The 23,072-nt window shown below is 45.6% G+C and overlaps 1 protein-coding gene across 1 annotated transcript in view; it reads right to left on the bottom strand.

Moving 5' to 3' along the window:
* Positions 1–23,072, bottom strand: part of LOC126412350 (probable cytochrome P450 301a1, mitochondrial) — a 260,468-nt gene that overhangs the window by 79,398 nt on the left and 157,998 nt on the right. Inside the window, exons 5-6 of the mRNA XM_050081903.1 lie at positions 21,097–21,179; positions 10,673–10,868 (exon numbers count right to left, since the gene is read on the bottom strand). Coding sequence (XP_049937860.1) covers positions 10,673–10,868; positions 21,097–21,179 — 279 coding nt within the window. The remainder of the gene's footprint in view (positions 1–10,672; positions 10,869–21,096; positions 21,180–23,072) is intronic.

The following is a 23,072-nucleotide window of genomic DNA, read 5'->3' on the forward strand; positions in this document are numbered from 1 at the left end:
TTATCTGAATTTCTCAATGTGGCCTTTTCGAGAGATGTCTATGAGATAGAATGATATTTTACCAACTATTCTTGAATATAAGCTCTCGAAAGTTTCAGCAGCAAACCTCTCCGTGATGTACAATGCCTGTCTTGTAGCACCTACCGCTGGAGTTCGTTGAGCATCTCCATAACTCTCTCATGTCTGTTCACTATCTAGGCGTAACGTTACAAAGCGAAACGAAATGGAAGGTGAATGTGAGAACTGTACTGGGCACAAGGCAAATGGTCGACTGCGGTGTATTGGGAGACTTTTAGGCGATTGTGGTTCATCTGTAAAGGAGCCTGCGTGCTGAACACGAGTGTGACCATTTCTTAAGTACTGTTCGAGCGTTTCGGATCCCACCATCTCGAATTAAAAGAAGACATCGAGGTAATTCAGACGTGAACTGCTAGTTGAGAAACTTTAGAGACCCTGCGTCTGAAACTGACTACTGAACGATCCTACTGCCGCTAACGTACATTTCGTGTAAGAGCAACGAAGTTGCGAGAAATAAGGGCTCGTGCAGAGGCATATAGAGAGCCGTTTCTCCTTCGCTCCATTTGCGAGTGGAACAGGAAATAAAATGACCAGTAATGGTACAACACACCATGCCGTAACTCACTGAGCAAGTATGTAGTTGTAGATGTACAAATAGAAACGATCTTATGATGAATTATGCTGCTTTTCGTTGGATCTTTCGTATCTCTTCTACTAATCCAACCTAGTAAGTGTTCCAAACTGATGAGCAATATTCGAGAATCGGTCTTACAAATTTTATTGATAGCAGCTGTTTCCGTGAGATTCTTTCAGTATATCTCAGGCTGACACCTGCTTCTGCTACTGCTTGTTTTCCATTGTCGTTCCATTTTTAGGTCGCTCAGTATGACCGGACGATAGTAGTTCTTAATGTGTCTTAATGTGGCTTTTACCACGAGCGACGAGGGTTAAACGAGCTGCCTGCAGTGCCCGGCAACGGTTCGCGTGTGAACACCGCATCCACTGGAAGACAGAAAGCGAACTTATTCTTAGTTGTGGCGCGTTGGAAACGTCAGACAGAGCGTGTGTGATTGAGTAATGACTGGAGGAACTATGTTGCAAAGTGTGGAACGCCAACTACCAGATTACTTTTGATAGGAGTCACAAACGTCCTTCATAAGAAAATAAATCTACATAATCATAATCTGGAGAGAGTTTGAGTCACTGTTCAGAAACCAGAATATTCTGAAGCAAATTCATTTTTGAAACACATAAATGATGAAAAAAGAGTGAAGCACCCAGAAGACATGGTCGGATGTCATAGTTTCGTACACGTAAACACCATAGGCGGGTATTTAAATGATCAGAGTTGCAATTCTCTGTGACAGTTAGAATGGGGCATTAGACGTTGAGTGATCATTATGAAGGACACGAAGAGGCTAAGTACCCATGTGAGACAGCGTCATCAGTGCCTGATAATTTGATCGAATCGTCAATATACAGATTTGTGGGGCATTCGGATGTGACAGGGGCCTGATGTTTGTCTGCATAGGTATGCGAGGACAGGCCTACTCGTCGTCACGGTTTCGGTAGAGTCCTTCTGACCACAGCAAAGGACGCTCGCCGTATTGTGCATCAAGCACATCGTAACCACTGCACGGCAGTACGTGCCATCGGAGAACAAGTAATGCACTCCCCGCAGCGTTCTGGGTCATCCAATACCACTGCACAGAGATTAGCATCAGCTGGACTAGGGAACTACTGAACCATGCGCAGGTGCTGGTGTGTAATAGATACAAATGCAGATTGTTCAACACCATTCAACAGTCAAGTTCGCATTGAACATTTTTTATTTAAGACAACCGGTTTCAACAGACTGTGGTCTCACCTTCTGGTCTTAAATGCTTTTGTTGTAAAACGTATTTGTTTTACGCTGAGCCGGCCGGAGTGGCCGAGCGGCTCTAGACGCTTTAATCTGAAACCGCGCGACCGATACGGTTGCAGATTCGAATCCTGCCTCGGGCATGGATGTATGTGCTGTCCTTAGGTTAGTTAGGTTTAAGTAGTTCTAAGATCTAGGAGACTGACGACCTCAGAAGTTAAGTCCCATAGTGCTCAGAACCATTTGAACCATTTTTTTACACTGATCTCACACGTAAAATGAACATGTTTTACAACGAGAGATTTCAAAATCTGAAGATGACAGCATAGTCCGTTGAAACCGATTGTCTTAAGTAAACGATTTCCAGAAGGCTTTCCACACCGTTCCTCACAAGCGCCTTCTGACCAAACTGCGTGGCAATGGAATACCGAATCAGTTGTGCAACTGGATTCGTGAGTTCCTGTCAGAAAGGTTGTGGTGTCACCGCCAGACACCACACTCGCTAGGTGGTAGCCTTCAAATCGGCCGCGGTCTGGCAGTATACGTCGGACCTACGTGTCGCCACTATCAGTGATTGCAGACCGATCGCCGCCACACGGCAGATGTAGAGAGACTTCCTAGCACTCGCCCCAGTTGTACAACCGACTTTGCTAGCGATGGTTCACTGACAAAATACACTCTCCTTTGCCGATACGATAGTTTAGCATAGCCTTCAGCTACGTCATTTGCTACGACCTAACAAGGCGCCATATCCAGTTACTATGATTACTTCAAGAATATATTCTAAACAGATAATACTGTGAATCATGTACCGTCAAGAGCGACGTTGATCATTAATGGATTAAAGTTAAGTATGAAACTAATTACGTCCGCTTTCTGAATTCTCATTCCTTGTCATGCTCCAGACCTCACGTCAGTATGGTTCTTCCCTCCTCACGCCAGCCTGCGTGAGCTAAAACGCGTGCATTTCGGCCTCCTTTAGTAAAACGGTGTTGGCTCTCTTGCCAACCACAACATTGGCGACGAGGCAAAACCGCGTTCTTCTCTAAACTGCCCTGATTTACTTGTGTAATGGCTTCTCCACAGTCTCCAGATGTATTGTCCGAATTTTATCGCTTACAGAATCAGCAGACGCAGGCATTACTGGATGCACTTGGACAGCTCATCCAGGGTCAACGTGCGATGCAAAACGATGCGGCAGTAGCTGCTCCACCACTAACGCAGCCACAACACGCAGTTGCACCACTTTTCAACCTTTTGATGCTGCACTGGAAAGCTGGACGGAATGGTCACGCCAATTTGGATTCCATCTCGCCGCGTACAGAATTCAAGGTAACGAGCGGCAGCCTTTTTGTTATCATCAGTCACGGTGAACACGTACCGTGTGATAGTCAAATTATTTCCCCGACGCGACATTGCAACTCTGTCCTACGAAGAAATTTTGTCTGCATTACATGCATAATTCAAAGATTCAGTCAATGTAGTTGCGAAACGGTATACCTTCTTTTGTACAAAATGTACGGCAGGTCAGACTAATCGGGAGTGGGTTGCAACCTTGCAAGGCCTTACTAGGGATTGTGCCTTTGAGTGTCAATGTGGACTCCCTTATTCAGATACTATGGTAAGTGCTGCAATTGCACAGAACGTTTATGATGTTTATATAAGGGAACAGATTTTGAAACTAGTCAATCCCTCCCTTCAACAAGTGACGGACATATTGGATTGGCAGGACACACTTGACTTTGCTCAGGAATCATTTGAAACTTCACCAGCCATGTGTCAGGTTAACCGGCCCGCCGGGCGCGCTGCACGGAGCAGTAAACAGCCCTTGCGCCCAGCCACGCCGCTGCCGCCAGGCTCTCAGCCACATGTGCCGCGCCGGCAAGCAAATGCAGTGCTCAAATCCTGCCCGTGGTGCGCTACGAGACATTCGCGTGAGAATTGCACGTCACACCAAGCTATTTGCTTTTATTGTAATAAAAAAGGACATGTTCAGAGTGTTTGCCAGAAAAAGCTCAGATTGGAAGCTCAAAACCATTCCAGGCCCTTTGCTTCACGCCGGAATCGGAATCGAACCAAGGATACTCAGGCCCGCGAAACTTCGCCCATGGAAATTCATGTAGTTCATTCCATTCCGCCCAGTGCCACTCTCTCTACCGGTGACTGTGGTCGTCCCACAAATAGTGTGCGACGACATCGCCGGAACTCCCGTCAAGTCGCAAGAGATTTTGTACCAGTGTCAGTTCACGTTGCACGAGACAGTCGCTCTTGTTGTCAGCAGGACAATAAACTTTTTGTGGACTTGGACATTAACAGCAAAGTGATACCACTTCAGCTCGATACCGGGGCTGCAGTTTCACTGATCAATCAAGACACTTACAAACTGCTGGGCACACCTCCGTTGCATGCCGCAAATGTTAAGTTAACTAGCTATCAGGTCAAGAGATCCCTGTGTTAGGACAGTGCAGCCTTCTTGCAACATACAAAGGACAAACAAAACTTGTGTGCTTTTATGTCCTTCGTTCTTCTTCTACAGTGAACTTGTTTGGTTGCGATTTATTTCAGTTGTTTAACTTGTCTATAGTAAATCAGGTCCTATCAGTGAACCAGACTGTGCCTTCAGACAGTGTTTCTCATCTATGTGAAGAATTTGCAGACATTTTTGCACCAGGCCTTGGTTGCGCTAAGAACTATAAAGCACATTTGGAACTGAAAGTAAACGCGCAACCGAAATTTTTCAGAGTGCGCAATGTTCCCCACGCATTGCGTGATGAGGTCGCAAAAACATTACACGATTTGGAATCACAAGGTGTAATTGAACGTGTGCAGGCTTCTCTCTGGACATCACCCTTAGTAATTTTGCCAAAACCATTGGGAAAATTGAGACTTTGTGTGGACTTCAAGGCAACAGTGAATCCACAACTAGTGATTGCAACTTTTCCCTTACCCCGCCCGGAAGATCTTTTTGACAAGCTGTGCCCAGCTAAATATTTTTCGAAGTTGGACCTAGCAGATGCGTACTTGCAAATACCGGTGGACGAAGAATCCCAGCGCGTTTTGGTGGTTAACACGCATCTTGGTTTGTATCGATTCAAACGACTGCCATTCGGGTGTGCATCCACCCCTGCATTGTTTCAGCAATATCTACAAACTGTTTGTGCGTCGGTCCCCACTGCAGCAAATTATCTGGACGATATTGTGATCTCCGGAAAGACGGAAGAAGAACATTTGGTCAATCTCAGAACATTACTTCAGGTCTTGCGACAAAATGGTCTTCGCTTGCGGAAGGACAAATGTGTGTTTTTTGTCCGTGATTTGCCATATCTGGGACATGTACTCAATGCCCAAGGCATACATCCCAGTCCCACACACCTTCGTGCCATACAAGACTTGCCTCCGCCGCAGAATTTGAAGCAGCTACAGAGTGTGCTGGGAAAAATCTACTATTATCACCAATATGTTCCACACGCCTCTTCCATTTCAGCTCCGCTTCATCGCTTACGCCGTAAAGGCGTTCCGTTCGTCTGGACGACGGAATGCGAACGCGCCTTTCGCCAGTTGAAATCGGCGTTGCTTTCCAATACTTGCCTTACGCCATTCGATCCCCATAAGCCCCTTTTGTTGATGGTGGATGCATCGGATTTCGGGATCTGTGCTGTGCTTGCGCACAAAGATGGATCGCACGATCGCCCTATTTCCTTTGCGTCCAAATTGCTCTCGTCTGCGCAAAGAAATTATTCACAGATCGAGAAAGAAGCATTGGCTCTCGTATTTGGTGTTACAAAGTTTCATGATTTCTTGTATGGTCGTCACTTTATCATCATCGAACCTTGATGACTTTGCTACATCCGCCGCATCAGGTTCCTGTGCAGCGGCAGACACCTGCTTTTGCTCCAGGCGACGTTGTCTACTATCGCCACTATCGAGGTTCACGGCGTTGGCTCGAAGGGCGCATTCTTCGCTGCCTCGGCCGCGCTATGTATCTGGTTTTGGGGGGCATCTAGTGAGGTGCGTCGGCATCTCAATCAGCTGCGCCTCTGTCGTCGCACGGGATCTGCCGCTCGCCGTCTGCTTTCAGCGACGGTGCCGTCCGGTCAGCGCCCTGGGGACCCACCTACTTGCTCGCCTCGGCCCCAGGTGTTACCGTCGATGCCTTCCATTTTGCCCCATGGCGACGCGCCGCCGCCACCGCCGCCGCCGCCTTTTATCCCGCCGGCGACGCCCGTAGTGGACACGTCGCTGCAACCGCCGGCCGCCTCCCTGGCTCACGCGCCGCCGATCGCTTCCCGTGACCAGTTGTCCTCCGACATGGAACTCTTGCCCGCTCCGGACCATATGTCGTCTTCGCCCGTCGGGTGTCCCCGCCCGATGGAGGTCGACCCTTCGGCCCCTCCTGTCTCTCTACAGGCGCATACATCGCATGTTGGCGTGCACCCTGGAGCAGGTTTTCAGGCGTTTCCTAGCTCCCCGCGGTCCGAATGGCAGGGTGCGGGTGGCACTGCCTCGCCTGTTGTTAGGCTCCCCACCCCGTCGCATACGTCAACATGGGGTCCTCCCCACGGCGGGCGGAAGCCTTATAACACAACCGTACGCCGATTTGCGGGGGAGGGATGTGGTGTCACCGCCAGACATCACACTTGCTAGGTGGTAGCCTTTAAATCGGCCGCGGTCCGGTAGTATACGTCGGACCGGCGTGTCGCCACTATCAGTGATCGCAGACCGAGCGTTGCCACACGGCTGGTCTAGAGAGACTTCCTAGCACTCGCCCCAGTTGTACAACCGACTTTGCTAGCGATGGTTCACTGACAAAATACGCTCTCATTTGCCGAGACGATAGTTTAGCATAGCCTTCAGCTACGTCATTTGCTACGACCTAGCAAGGCGCCATTATCAGTTACTATTGATATTGTCAATCATGTACCGTCAAGACCGACGTTCATCATTAATGGATTAAAGTTAAGTATTCCACAAGCTACGTCCGTTTTTCTAAATTCTAATTTCCTTGTCCTGTTCCAGACCTCACGCCAGCCTGCGTGAGCTAAAACGCGTGCATTTCGGCCTCCTTTAGTAAAACGGTGTTGGCTCTCTTGCCAACCACAACAAAGGTCACAGTTCGTAATAATAGACGGAAAGTCGGCGAGTAAAACAGATAATATCCGGCGTTCCCCATGGAAGCGTTTAGGCCCTCTATTGTTCCTGATCTATATTAACGACATAGTAGCCGTCTTAGATTGTTTGCAGATCATGCTGTCATTTACCGCCTCGTAAAGTCATAAGATGATCAAAACGAATTGCAAAATGATTTAGATAAGATATCTGTATGGTGCGACAAGTGGCAATTGACGCTGAATAAAGAAGAGTGTGAAGTTATTCACGTGAATACTAAAAGAAATCCGCTAAATTTCGATTACGCGATAAGTCACACAGATGTGAAGGTTGTAAATTCAACTACATACCTAGGGAGTACAATTACAAATACACTACGTTGAAACTGTCACATACATAATGTTGTGGGTAGAACCAACCAAAGACTGCGATTCATTGGCAGTACATCTAGAAGGTGCATCAGGTCTACTAAAGAGACTGCTTACGCCACGCTTCTCCGCTCTATTCTGGAGTATTACTGTGCGGTGTGGGATGCGCACCAGATGGGACTGACGGATGACATCGCAAAAGTACAAAGAAGGACGGCTCGTTTTGTATTATCGCGAAGTAGGGGAGATAGTGCCACAGATATCATACGAGAATTGGAGTGGCAATCATTAAAACAAAGGCGTTTTTCCTTGCGACGGGAACTCCTTATGAAATTTCAATCACCAGTTTTCTCCTCCGATTGCGAAAACGTTCTGTGGGCACCCACCTACATAGGGAGAAATGATCACCATGATAAAATAAGAGAAATAAGGGCTCACACAGAAAAATTTAAGTGCTCGTTTTTCCCGCTCGCCGTTCGAGAGTGGAACGGCAGGGAGATAGCTTGAAGGTGGTTCGTTGAACCCTCTGCTACGCACTTTACTGTGAATAGCAGAGTAATAACGTAGATGTAGATGTAGAAAACGGATATTTTTTCCGATCTGGGCTGTGGACTGGCTTGTAACAATTATAACAAATAGCCTTTCGGTTGAGAGAATCGAAGGGATATACAGGGTGAGTCAGGAGAAAAGGTGCGTGTTTTGATGGGTGATAGCATTAGTGTTTCTGAACAAAATGCCCTACTCCAAATGGTTCCCTAGATAGAATACTTATAATGTACATTTCTATTTATTTTCTGTATTATTCATTATCATTGTTTCCAACGTACCACAGTAATATAGAGGACGTTGAGACGAACAGTTTGATGCAGGACGATTGTGGTCTATCAAGTCGGAAAACTACCTCAGACTGGCCTACAGGAAGCAGCTAAGCTATAGCGCACGCGTTTCGCGCAAGATTTTCAATATTCTCGCGATGTCTCTGCGCAAACTGTTAGTCCTCGACAAAACATAAACAGGACCTTTTTTTGTACCAAATTTAATTTAGTTTAATTCTGTACTGAGACACGTTTTCGCTGGAGTGTGCGGCTTTCGAGTTATTAAAGAAAAACGTACAAAAGTGATATTAAACGTATTCTATCTCGGAAACCAATCGCAATAGGGCATGTGGCCACATGAATTTTTTTGTTCAGAATCGCTAATACTATAGCATCTCAAAGCATGTACCTTTCCTTCTGACTCACCCTGTATATGCGCGCCTTTTTGAGTTATATGGTGACTTAGTATGAACACACATCGTTGTGTTGGTTGCTTTTGCTCTGCATCGAACATCGAACAGTCTTCCCACAAACACATCACAAACTTTAAGCTTTACGACCTCGTGTTTTCTGCAGCCACACCACTAAGTGGACGACAGACTGTTTTGCGTCCACATGTCCATACTTTAACATGTAACCTGCTGCACAAAGGAAAATAAGCATTAATGCATTGCTTTTGCTACAGATACTGGGGGCTACTAACCAACTTAAAAACTTAAGACTTGTAATAGCTATTATTATTAATCTAAACGGTCGTAAATACTGATGTAATGCTGTTGAGTAAACCGTCCTCAGTCACCGATATAAATATCTGCACTTATATCTATTTCATTCTGCATATCTGAAGACAGAAACTAGTAATATCGTAAAAATAACTGTGTAACTGAGATGGCAAAATAAATTTTAAATATGTTCATAAATTAAGGATAATTGCAGAATGTGGTGCCATACAACGTGGCACTACACAAACCTGGCGCTAATAGCATAGGCACATAAGAAACACACACGACACAGATATGTAATTCCACGGTATCCGTGATAAGTTGAGAAAACCGTCCCGAAACACATGTGCTACAAAACACCATTGTTTCCTGCACATGTACCCCGACATCAGTATGGGATATGATGATGACCATGCACACGTACGCAGGCCGCACAACGGGTTGGCATACTGTGGATCAGGTGGTCGAGCAGCTGCTGGGGTATGGCCTCCCATTCTTGCACCAGTGCCTGTCGGAGCTCCTGAAGTGTCCTAGGAGTTTGAAGACGTGCAGCGATACGTCGACAGAAAGCATCCCTGACGTTCTCGATAGGGTTTAGGTCTGGAGATGTTCTGTTTCAAGGTACTCCTCCATGATGGCAGCTCGGTGGTGCCGTGCGTTATCATCGATCAGAAAAAAGCGGACACACTGGTGCAAAATGACGTACCGATACGCCTGACCTGTTACAGTTCCTCTGTCAAAGACATGCAGGGGTGTACGTGCACCAGTCATAATTCCACCGCACACCATCAAACCACGACCTCCACACAGCTCTTTTTCGAGGACATTAAGGGGTTGATATCTGGTTCCTGGTTCACGCCAGATGAAAACCCGCCGAGAATCACTGTTCAGACTATACCTGGACCCGTCTGTAAACATAACCTTGGACCACTGTTGCAATGACCATGTACAGTGTTCTTGACACCAGGCTTTACGGGTTCTCCTGTGACCAGGGGTCAGTGGAATGCACCTTGCAGGTATCGGGGCGAATAAACCGTGTCTGTTCAGTCGTCTGTAGACGATGTGTCTGGAGAAACTGTTTCAGTGGCTGCAGTAAGGTCCCGAGCAAGGCTACCTGCAGTACTCCGTGGCCGTCTGCGGGCACTGATAGTGAGATATGTGTGTTCTTGTGGTGTTGTACACTGTGGACGTCCCGTACTGTGGCGCCTGGGCACGTTTCCTGTCTGCTGGAATCGTTGCCATAATCTTGAGATCACACTTTGTGGCACACGGAGGGCCCATGCTACGACCTGCTGTGTTTGACCAGCCTCTAGTCCCCCTAGTATTCTACCCCTCATAACGTCATCAATATATGTTTCTTTGAGCCATTTTCAACACAGTCACCATTAGCACGTCTGAAAACGTCTGCACACTTACTCGGTGCACTGCACTGTGACATGCACCAACACACCACTGCGTATGTGGACTGCTGCCAGCGCCACCGCGCGACGACCTCAGGCCAAATGCACCGCATGGTCATACCCCGAGGTGATTTAAACCCGAAAACCGCCCACCAGAGCGTTGTTTCACCATCTATGAGCATTATCCTTAATTTATGAGAATGAGTGTAGATTCTATGTGCAGTCTGCTAGAATCGTGGCTTCCACAATAGGCTTGGCCGCCTTCTGACTATATAGGCTCTTTAGTTAGTGTACCAAAGTTTCCACCAGTTTCAGCCGTTTTTGGTACCAATTCCGTCTTTGGCAGCGTGCCCACTGCTGGCAGCCGTGAGAGAAGGGTTACCTGGTGATCTGGTCGAGTGCGGCGACGTAGCGCCGCCAGGCGGGCGTGCTGAAGAAGCGCCAGAAGGGCGCCTTCAGCTCGAGGATGCCCACGTAGTGGAAGAAGGTGCTGACCGCGTCGATGAGCGCCTGCGTGTCGGCCGGCGCGTCCTCGTCCAGGCAGCCCAGCCGCTCGTCCAGGGCCACGCGGCCGATCGCTGCCGACACATCCACAGAGTCAGCTGGTTTCCCTGTCTTACACGAGGACCGCACCCACTCGTCAACACAAATTTCGTCCAAAAGCAGGGCTCGGTCAGAAATGAAAGTGATAGAAGTAGGAGCCCCAGATGGCCAAGCGTTCAGAAAAAGATATCGCCCTTAGTAAATGCAACTCCCTCTAGCGCTCAGGTGCCTGGGGCAGTGGGTGTTAAATGAAATGGAATAATACTGCACCAACAGCCATTATTTTGATATTGTTTCATTAGGCAAGCAGTTTAAACGTTCCAATCAAGTCATCTTCAGACCTTTCAGATGAATGACACCGAGTGACACTTGTACATAAATACGGTGCTCTTTTTCCACCATGCACAAACTCTAGGGACTGGTCGATGAGAGGATACAGAACAAAAAAAAGTTCTAATGAACTTACGTCCGGAAATGCATGGTTTCCGTGGTAGAGACCATTTATTGGTTCAAATGGCTCTGAGCACTATGGGACTTAACATCTGAGTTCATCAGTCCCCTAGAACTAAGAACTACTTAAACTAACTAACCGAAGGACATCACACTCATCCACGCCCGAGACAGGATTCGAACCTGCGACCGTAGCTGAAAGTGACAGAAGCGAGAGTCCCAGGTGGCCAAGTGTTCAGAAAAAGATATCGCCTTTAGTAAATGTAACTCCACCCAGGGCTCAGGTGCCTGGGGCAGAGGGTGGTAAATGAAATGGAATAATACTGCACCAACAGCCGTTATTTTGATATTATTTTATTAGGCAACCAGTTTATATGTTCCAATCACGTCATCTTCAGACCTTTCACATGAATGACACCAAGTAACACTTGTGCATATACAAATTCAAATGGCTCTGAGCACTATGGGACTTAACATCTGAGGTCATCAGTCCCCTAGAACTTAGAGCTACTTGAACCTAACTAACCTAAAGACATCACACATATCCACGCCCGAGGCAGGATTCGAACCTGCGACCGTAGCGGTCGCGCGGTTCCAGACTGAAGCACCTAGAACCGCTCGGCCACATCGGCCGGCTGTGCATATAAAGGGAGATTTTTTCTACCGTGTACAAACTCTAGGGACAGATCGATGAGAGGATACAGAACAGAAAAAGGTCTAATGAACTTACGTCCGGAAATGCACGGTTTCCGTTGTAGAGACCATTTCTTCAATCATGCTTCGTTACAGCGACTGCGGTCTAATACACGCTGTACCACGCAGCCACAATTACAGTAAGCGTGGTTTCCTCCTAGAGGGTGATACTGTTCTCATACGTCATGTCCTACCGCCCTCTCCTGCCACAGTCATTGGTAATGTTCCGTCCGATTCACTTCTCTTGCTGACCCACTTCGTGCTGGATTTCATACAGCGTTGTACACAGTGTAAGAATTTTTAGCGTATTGCAGCCCCGTCAGCAACTATGATAGACTAATATTTTGAAGATTCAGCCTCAGTTGCACAAATTTTCTGGCCTTTACCAGGTTTCGGCTAAATTAGTCTAGCCTTCTTCAGAACCATAAAATTACTATAACATGCCTGAGTAAGGCACAGTCAACATCAAAATTAAAGCCTAATAGTACCGTGGTGCTAACGTACTTGCCGCTGCCAACCGACCGCGTGGTGAAGAGATGCCGGAGCTGGATTTCAGTTAAGTAGTTTTCATCCGACATGGCACCACGGTACTATAGGTTTTAATTTTAATATTGACTGTGACTTACTCAGGCATATTATAGTAATTTTATGCTTCTGAAGAAGGGTAGATTAATTTAGTCGAAACCTGGTAAAGACCAGAAAATTTGTGCAACTGAGGCTGATTCTTCAAATTATTAGTTGTACACAGCGGTTCTGTATTCGAATCGAGAGCTTGTCGACGTGGTGTTTACTTATGGAAATGCAAATGGCAATGGGCGGCGGGCAGCAAGGTTGTTTCAAGAGACCTTCCCCCGCCGACAACAACCACAGGATCCAATATTTGCAACATTGTTTCAGCGTTTGTCTGAGACAAGGTCGTTTGAGGAAGTTGGAAATCGAAATGTTCGGATATCTGACTTGGAGGAAAATGTGATTAACACTGTGGAAGGCGAACGCCGTGTCAGTACCAGCCAGTTGGCTCGCCAGCACAGGGTAAGCCAGACGACCGTTTGAAACATCCCCGATAACAATTCTTACTACTCTTATCACTTACAGCGTGTGTATGTTTTACAGGCTTTCTACATCGGGAGCAGTTTTGTCACTGGTTTCTTCTCCAGGCAACCAGAATTCCGAGATTTGTCTCAATTATCCTATTCACAGATGAGGCCAGCTTTACACTGTGTGTTATCTTCAACTTCATAACAGTCATCAGTGAGATAGTATGCAGAACCACCATGGTACGGTGACAGCGAATCATCATAATCGGTGCAGCCGGAATTGTGGGCCGGGATCATTGGGGTTGGGTTGGATTGGGTTGTTTGGGGGAAGAGACCAAACAGCGAGGTCATCGGTATAATCGGATTAGGGAAGGACGGGAAAGGAAGTCGGCCGTACCCTTTCAAAGGAACCATCCCGGCATTTGCCTGGAGCGATTTAGGTAAATCACGGAAAACCTAAATCAGGATGGCCGGACGCGGGATTGAACCGTCATCCTCCCGAATGCGAGTCCAGTGTGCTATCCACTGCGCCGCCTCGCTCGGTGGCCGGGATCATTGGCGACCGTATTTTGGGAACAGTCTTCCTTCCACGTCGCCTAACAGGCCGGAACTATCGGCGTTTCTTGCGGGTGACTTTGCCTTCCCTGCTGGAAGAAGTGCCACTGATCATTCGAAGTGTTATGTGGCTGCTACATGATGGTCTTCCAGCCCACTTCGCCGTTAACGACAGGACGCATCTCAGTCGTGACTTCCTTGGTCGACGGATATGACGAGGGGGTCCTGTTGCACGGCCTGCTCGTTCACCCGTGCGGTTTCTGGTTGTGGAGCCATCTCAAAAGTGTAGTGTACGCAGAGCTCTTTCCAGATGTGGAGACACTGCAGCAGCGTATTTATGCCGCCTTTGACAGTGTTCGGATGCAGCCTGGCCGATGTGAGCGCTGCGGCACATCGAAACCATTTTCAGCACATACTGTAAGTGTGGCTGCATAGTAAAGCGCGAATTAGACCGCAGTCTCTGTAACAATGTATGATTGAATAAATGGTCTCCAGAATGGGAACCATGCATTTCCGGACATAAGTTCATTAGACCATTTTTGCTCCGTGCCCTCTCATTGATCAGCCCTTAGAGTTTGTACAGGTGGAAAAAATCACCGTGTATAAGAAAAGGCATCCGTAGCTACCCCAGCTTCATGAGCATGTGTGTTTTTCACACATGTACCACTTGAGAGAGTTGCTGACACATGTGTGCACAGATACTCCTGAAGTTCGGATGCTTACGGAACCAGATTCGAATATTGGTGCCTTTTTTTATACATGCACGAGTGATATTTGGTGCCATTCATGTGACAGGCCTGAAGATGACGTGATTGGACCGTCGAAACTGGCTGCAATATCAAAATAAAGTCTGTTGGTACAGTGTTATTACATTTTGTAATATCATTTTTCAGCGGTTGGCGCAGTGGAAAGGGTGCAGAATGATAACCCGATGGTCGTGCGGTCGAGCACATATGTGGACTTTTTTATTTTCATTTTTTAGGTTACTCATAGTGCAAATACTTAGAAATAAACTCATTGTATATTATATTCATTAATATTTTCATAAAAAGCACGAAAAGGAAAGATAAAAGAAAATTTGGGGGTCAGTACGTGGCATAATATAGGAATGGAGTCATTACTTCATCAAAACCTGGAAAACTTACAACCTTATACAAAAATTTATGTCATATAATAAAACTTCATGCATAGGAGAATAAATTTGTTCTGTTAATGGACAAACCACGCCCCAGTTATATGACGAGAAATTTGAAAATGAACCGCTCCGCCACAAAGGCCGGCGGATGGACAGTCATCAGGAGAAGTAGGAGTACAGGCATCCCTCGGGAAACTGTATTAGGACCCTTGTTGTTCATGTTGTATGTTAATGCTCTCGAAGACAACATTAAGAGTAACCTCAGATATTTTGCAGGGGGTGGACAAAAATATGGAACCACCAAAGACACAACACATTACCATGTGATGTAGGAAAACAACTGGCATTCAAAACAGCTCGTAGTCGTCTCGGAATGGATAAATAAGGATCCTATATGGTTTTCAAGGAAATCTCGTACCGGTCTGTCCACCTCCGTGATTAAATGATCAGCCTAGATGGCTGCCATCTGGAGGACCCGTGTTCGATTCCCGGTACTGTCCACGGATTTTTTGTTGGTTGGAGGACTGGTACGAGGCACACTCAGCCTCGAGATGCCGACAGAGGCTCTGCGGTCTGGAAAGTCTGAAAAACGGCCAAGAGAGCAGTGTGCTGACCACATGCCTCTCCATACGGCATCCACATGACGCCACGAGACAAAGGATGACACGGCGGCCGGTAGACATCCCTTGGGCCTTCACGGCCTGGCGAGGAGCTCTTTTTTTATATTATTGTTCCTGCAAAATAGTGGAAAGTTAAGGTAACGATGATGGAGAGCGATCACTCACCCATCTCTCCAAAGCAGACTACAAAGAACCAATAATACTGAGATGCCGTGACTGTGGTGTCCAGGGCCGATTCGACAATTCATCCTCGTGTTCACTAAACCAGGCCTGGCCAAAATGATCTGTGTGAACAAGGGTCATGTCGTCTTGGTTCACACCATCATAATTGGGAAACAAACATTGTACCATGGGATGGAGCTGTTCACCCATAATGGTCACATAATCCTTGGCATTAATACGATCTTTCCCATGGAATATCACGCTACAGCTACCCAAATCATCACCGAACCCCTTCCATGTTTCACTCTTGCAACCTAAACTCAGCTGGAAGTTGGAAACATTATGTACCAAGATTCATCCGGCCGAATTGCATTCTTCCGTTGCTCCATAGTTCAGGTTTTTATGATCGGCAGCACGTTTTCCTGCTACAGGAATTCGCATCATTAATATGTGGCTTTGGAATTCCAGCTCGCCCTGAAATACCCTGATTATAGAGTTACCTTCGTGTTGTTGACAGAGTTTGAGAGTGCGGCATTCAGTTCTGCACTGTCTTTTGCAGCTGCCGTCCTCTCACTTTTTTGTCTCAATCCTCTTTAATGACTATCCGTTACGATCACTCAACACACACTTTCGCCCGCTTTGTTACTTAGTCACTGATGTTTTTCCGCTTTTCTTGTGAGAGGGTTTAAATCTTCTGCGTGGTGCCTCTACGAATACCAATTACGTCGACTTCCTTGGTTACGAAAGCACCCTCCATACGAGCTTCAACAATTGCCAATGTTCATCTTCAATTAACTTCGGCATAACGCACTCACAACTATGCAGATCATTGTTCTGATCACAACTGACACTTGCGAAGTATAGAGGACATTGCACAGGTGCTTTTGGTTGTCAAACAGAACAGCGAAACCAGCAGGATTGGCTAGCATCTGTCTTTATATTCAACCATACATTTCTCCATGGTATTCACATAGTTTTGTCCAACCCCTATATGATGAAGTAGTCTCTGAAAAATTCTGTACAAATATCTGTAATTTCACCCCGAGTCGACTCATACAAATATCTGACTGTAAAAATTTGCAAGGATATGATATGGAATGATCAGATAGTGTCAGCCCTAGGTAAGGCAGATGGCAAACTTCGATGCATTGGTGGAATACTGGGGAAATGCGGTCGTCCACAAGTGGTACTACTTACTAATAACTTGTGCGGCCCACCTCAGTGTATGGGACCCTTACCAAAGAAGACTAATTGGGTACATTGAATGTATACAGTGAAGGGATGCATGAATAGTTTGTTCGACTCTTCATCCACCTACGTATCGTTCCCGAAGGTACTGTGCAGGCTAGTTATAGCAAGCACAGAAGCATTTAACAGTACAGAAGAGAATCGAAGAGTTTGAGATGTGGTGCTAAGAAGTCTGTTGAATATCGGGTGGACTCATAAGATAAAGCATGAGGAGCTTCTCCGCAGAAAGCTTCGCTGAAGAATTGGCGAGTAGGCAAAATCGGCGAGTAGGCAAATATGGAAAACACTGACGAGACCAAGGGCAGGATGACAGAACATGTGTTAAGACATCAGGGAATAACTTCCACTGTACTAGAGGGTTCTGCAGAGGATGAAAACTGTAAACGAAGACAGAGGTTGGAATAAATAATAGAGTACGTAGGGTGCAAGTGCTACTCTGAGGTGAAGAGATTGATACAGGGGTGGAACTCGAGGTGGCCGCATCACACCAGTCAAAAGAACACCGATCAGTGAAAAAGAAGAAAGCTCTTAGGCAGTCAATCTTCCCACGCACCTTATGCGACTGGAACGGAAAGAAACCTAAATATGGTGAGTAAGGATGTTAACTTTCTCGGTCTTTACTATTGATGAAACACTCTCGGTTTTTCAGCCTTGTGGCAGTACTAAGATAGCGCGACATTTAGACAAGTGTCATGTCATTTTCTTCGCCGGAAATGATGAATGTAACACTCTCTGACGCGTGGCGGTTTCTTAACACTGTAATGTGGCTGGACGCCCGAGAGGTTTTAATACCTGTCCTAATCTGAGTTTTCCCGAGTGTTGTTGATTTGGAGGCGAGTTAAAGGCTAAAAATTCTAGCTAATTTATCTTTTAGTGAAATGTGCAATAGATGATGTAACCCTTTATGCCACAAAGATGTTCAATGGGAGGCGGGTCGGATGATTATCTTGGACAGAAAACTTTACGAAAATATTAGAGAGCACTTTGAGTAGAGTAAAAAAAAATATGCATGGACAATTTTCCTGTTAGGAGAGCACATATCTCTGACGTGGGAAAGGGTGTGTACTAGATAAAATTCTGCATGTGTCCTGTAATCTACAGTGTTCAATTCACTTACTAATTCTCCAGTCACAAATGACCATCACTAACATCGAGGCAGAATGTGTTCTTGCCACTAATACCAAATTATGCCAGATACCCTTGCTAATGAAACCTTTGCTCGCGGCTAACTACATTACTGGAGTCAAGTTACATGTCGTGAGTGAAAGACAGTGCAGCTAACAACATCACTGCATCATCACTGCACGGAATCCAGCTACTAGAAAATAACTACTGTTGGAGAACAACTGACGCTCAGAATGTGTCATTGGCCCTACACTGTACTGTGTTTGCCCTATGATTAGTGATGGCTGATCTGTAATATCGCGCCTCACCATGGATATGTACGCCACTAATGTCGAAAATTACATCTACATCTACATACATACTCCGCAATCCACCATCGGTGCATGGCGGAGGGTACTTCGTACCACAACTAGCATCTTCTATCCCTGTTCCACTCCCAAACAGAACGGGGGAAAAATGATTGCCTATATGCCTCTGTACGAGCCCTTTTCTTTGTGGTCTTCCCGTAAAATGTAAGTTGGCGGCAGTAAAATTGTACTGCAGTCAGCCTCAAATGCTGGTTCTCTAAATTTCCTCAGTAGCGATTCACGAAAGGAACGCCTCCTTTTCTCTAGAGACTCCCACCCGAGTTCCTGAAGCATTTCCGTAACACTCGTGTGATGATCAAACATACCAGTAACAAATCTAGCAGCCCACCTCTGAATTGCTTCTATGTCCTCCCCCAATCCGACCTCATAGGGATCCCAAAGCCTCGAGCAGTACTCAAGAATAGGTCGTATTAGTGTTTTATAAGCGGTCTCCTTTACAGATGAACCACATCTTCCCAGAATTCTACCAATGAACCGAAGACGACTATCCGCCTTCCCCACAACTGCCATTACATGCTTGTCCCACTTCATATCGCTCTGCAGTGTTACGCCCAAATATTTAATCGACGTGACTGTGTCAAGCGCTACACTACTAATGGAGTATTCAAACATTACAGGATTCTTTCTCCTATTCATCTGCACTAATTTACATTTATCTATATTTAGAGTTAGCTGCCATTCTTTACACCAGTCACAAATCCTGTCCAAGTCATCTTGTATCCTCCTACACTCACTCAATGACGACACCTTCCCGTACACCACAGCATCATCAGCAAACAGCCGCACATTGCTATCCATCCTATCCAAAAGTTCATTTATGTAGATATAAAACAACAGCAGACCTACCACACTTCCCTGGGGCACTCCAGATGATACCCTCACCTCCGATGAACACTCACCATCGAGGACAACGTACTGGGTTCTATTACTTAAGAAGTCTTCGAGCCACTCACATACTTGGGAACCAATCCCATATGCTCGTACCTTAGTTAGGAGTCAGCAGTGGGGCACCGAGTCAAACGCTTTCCGGAAGTCAAGGAATATGGCATCCGTCTGATACCCTTTCCCCATGGTTCGCAAGATATCATGTGAAAAAAGAAGGATTTGCGTTTCACAGGAGCGATGCTTTCTAAAGCCGTGCTGATGCATGGACTGCAACTTCTCTGTCTCAAGGAAATTCATTATATTCGAACTGAAAATATGTCCGAGTATCCTGCAACAAACCGATGTTAAGGATATTGGTCTGTAATTTTGAGGATCCGTCCTTCTACCCTTCTTATATACAGGCGTCACCTGCCCGTTTTTCCAGTCGCTCGGGACTTTACGTTGGGAAAGAGATTCACGATAAATGCAAGCTAAGTAAGGAGCCAATGGAGTAGAGTACCCTCTGTAAAACCGGATTGGAATCCCATCGGGACCTGGCGATTTAGTTATTTTCAACCCATTCAGCTGCTTCACAACCCCAGGGATGTCTATAACTATGTCCTCGATACGGGAATCTGTACGAGACTCAAACGGCAGTATGTTTGTACGATCCTCCTGCGTGAAAGTTTTCTCAAATGCTAAATTTAAAATTTCAGCTTTCGTTTTGCTGTCTTCCGTTGCCAGGCCAGACTGATCAGTGAGTGACTGGATGGAAGCCTTCGACCAGCTTACCGATTTTATGTAAGACCAGAATTTCCTTGGGTTTTCAGCACGATCTATTGCTAAGGTATGACGGTGGTAGTGGTTGAATGCTTCGCGCATCGCTCTTTTTTACAGCAGCACGAATCTCTACTAACTTTTGCCTGTCCTTATTCTCCCGATCTTTCTTGTAACGCGAGTGCAACTGTCTTTGCTTCCTGAGCATTCTCCGAATTGCGCTGTTAAACCACGGTGGGTCTTTTCCGTCCGTAACCCACTTCTTCGGCACATACTTGTCCAATGCGTGATTTTCAATGTGTTTAAAATTTGCCCATAATTCTTCCACGTCCATCGTAACGGAAGTAAATGAAGTCGATTCATTTACTAAGTGGGATGCTAACAACTGCTTATCTGCTCTTTCTAGTAAGAATACCCTCCTAGCCTTCTTGACCGACTTTTTAACTTTCGTAACTATAGTCGTAATGACAACATCATGATCACTAATCCCTGTCTCGACACTGACACCGTCGATGAGATCTGGTGACGATAATGATTTGCATCTTTCTTCGACGACCTTCAGAAAGTTTAAATCATGGGTACCATCTCATGTTCAACGTGTTGGGAAAATCTCCGGATGGACCATTCACTCTCTTATATGCCTATTATATAACTTGGCTGAAATTCAGTCAACTGCACGGATTGCACCCTTCGGTAACGCCGTGTAACATTTAGCAACCCCAGTCCGATATGAGGATCAACGGACCCCCCTTTTTTTAGAAGGTCAAAGTTTTCATGGCTGAACGCATTCAAATTCATAACGTGATACCTACTTCATTCAACGCATGACGCTTTAAAGCAATCTTTTTCTTCCCCCTTACCCGTTCATCATGCTAACATGCAACTCTTCATAGGTGTACATTTTTCTGTACGTAAATTTATGCTTGGAGCCGAGTCTACGATGAGATTCTTTTTGTCAGTCTCTGAAGCACTATCGAAGAGCTCAACTAGTCCAAAGCTTCCTGTGAAATGAATTGTAGCTCTGCGTCCTTTCCGACAGATGGCTTCGGTGGCTTATTGAATGTTTTTTGTCATTACGCTCCCAGTTGAAGGATGTCAGTTTCAGAACTAACTAATTTAACAGTTTGAAGTCAGTCGCACGCAAACAATAAGGGGCGTAAATGAAGGCTTAGTTCTTTAACCAAAATGTTCATACACTGCCTTGGACACGAACTGGACGCAGTACTCACATTCGAGGGACCACTTGTGAAGCTCATTCAGGAAGTCTGCAGGCATCTCTTGGTATACGTCACGGGCCTTCAGCAACCGGCACCTGTGGAAGAGGAGACACGTATGTAAAAAGAGATACAGAGGCTCAAAACCGTACAGCGTGTCCCAAAACCTTTAACGTCAAAAATGAACGAATGGTAGAGTATAGTAGAGATAAACAAATTATCGTCGATAATTGATATATAATTTTTTTAATTGCATAAACAACTTACACATAAACCACGATCTAATTTATTTATTCTGTCCACATCAACATCGGCCCTTGTCATCAACACATTATCATCTGTGGCCGATGAAGCCTGTGCCACTCCAGTTACTCTTAGTCAATATATTCATGCCTAATGCAGGCAAGGCAGTAAGCGTGATAAACAATGACAGCACGCTTACAGAGATTGAATTGGTTAAAATCTGATTATTTGGCTGCGATCATACGTGATGATATCTTGTCCCTCCAATGTTTTGCGATCACTCATAAGGTGGGTATCATACCCAACTGGTGGATTTGGCGACAAGACAGGGACACAGTTCCTTTAACATGGTACCAATCTCTAATCCTGTTGCGCATTAGTGTATACAAATTTTCACATCTTCACATTATTCATTCGCCTTCTAATCGAGGTCGATAATGCAAACTAGCTGAGATTCCACCCGACGCGTAAGTAGTCAGTTCCTATCATCGTGCTGGAAGAAATTTTCGTCGCCAATATTTGACAAGCAAATGGAAAAATGGTCTTGATAACCATACTTTACGGCTATGACCTAGGCTCAGTGCCAGACCTGCTACAGAGCTGGGTAATGTATCGCTGTTAAAAGTGGAGGAAGGAGACGTCGTTGTCGATGGCATTCTTCGTGTCGTTTGTGAGAGCTGTCCTGTGTACAGGCCCCATTCTCATCATTTCCTTTCATAGCATTCCTAATAATGCAAATACTATACGGGGCGAAGAAAAAATGACACACTTTCATCCCAATTCAAGTCAAAAATGTATCTAGCGAAACCTAATTCGATTTTAAAAAACGAAGCTCTGGCAACACCGTAACTGAGTTCAGTGTGGGCAAGAACAATTAGTATGAATTTTGCACTGTGTCGGGAGTGTCTCATTAGCTCAGTGAGGTGAGGCAATTCCATGTGGCACAGATATGCAGACGTGTCGATGATCGATTCGTGTTCGTATAAAACATTTTTTTTTCCAGAATGAGATTTTCACTCTGCAGCGGAGTGTGCGCTGATATGAAACTTCCTGGCAGATTAAAACTGTGTGCCCGACCGAGACTCGAACTCGGGACCTTTGCCTTTCGCAGGCAAGTGCTCTACCAACTTTTTTTTTTTTTTTTTTTTTTACGCTACCCCCCCCCCCCTTTTTTTTTTTTTTTTTTAATGGAACTAAAAAAAAACAAGTGCCACCGCCACTTTTCCTCCTATAACAAAAAAACAAAAAAAAAATCTGGGCCACTTCAGGCGTTGGCTCCTGACTAAACCTACCCCAGAGAGCTGCCTATATACCAGGGGAAATATGGGAAATCAAGGTTAGGGCTATCCTTAAAAACAAAACAAAATCTTCCTTTTTCTGAGTTTTATTTTAATTTTTTTGTTTGTTTTATATTTATTTATTTATTTATTTTTTATTTATTTATTTTTTTTTTTTTGTGTAATTGATCAGAGGCCTTCTGCGCCCCGCTGGTAATATGTTGAGTCACGTCTTCTCGAAATTGATGTGTTCCGTTCAATTGTTCAGAAATGTTCATTGGTTCAAACAGGAAACCTTCTTCTCTCTTGGCTTAACACATTCCAGCTGCGAGGCGGCTCGTGGAAAGCACTCCCAAGGAAGTTCGAGAAAAATTGTCTGTATTTTGGGTGACGGACAACGACATAATGACGGTCATTGAGGTATGTCCAAAAATCGAGTGCAGAGTCTACAGTTTGTCCAAATAAGTAGTG

Source organism: Schistocerca serialis, chromosome 7 (assembly GCF_023864345.2).
Source record: "Schistocerca serialis cubense isolate TAMUIC-IGC-003099 chromosome 7, iqSchSeri2.2, whole genome shotgun sequence".
Lineage (NCBI taxonomy): Eukaryota > Metazoa > Arthropoda > Insecta > Orthoptera > Acrididae > Schistocerca > Schistocerca serialis.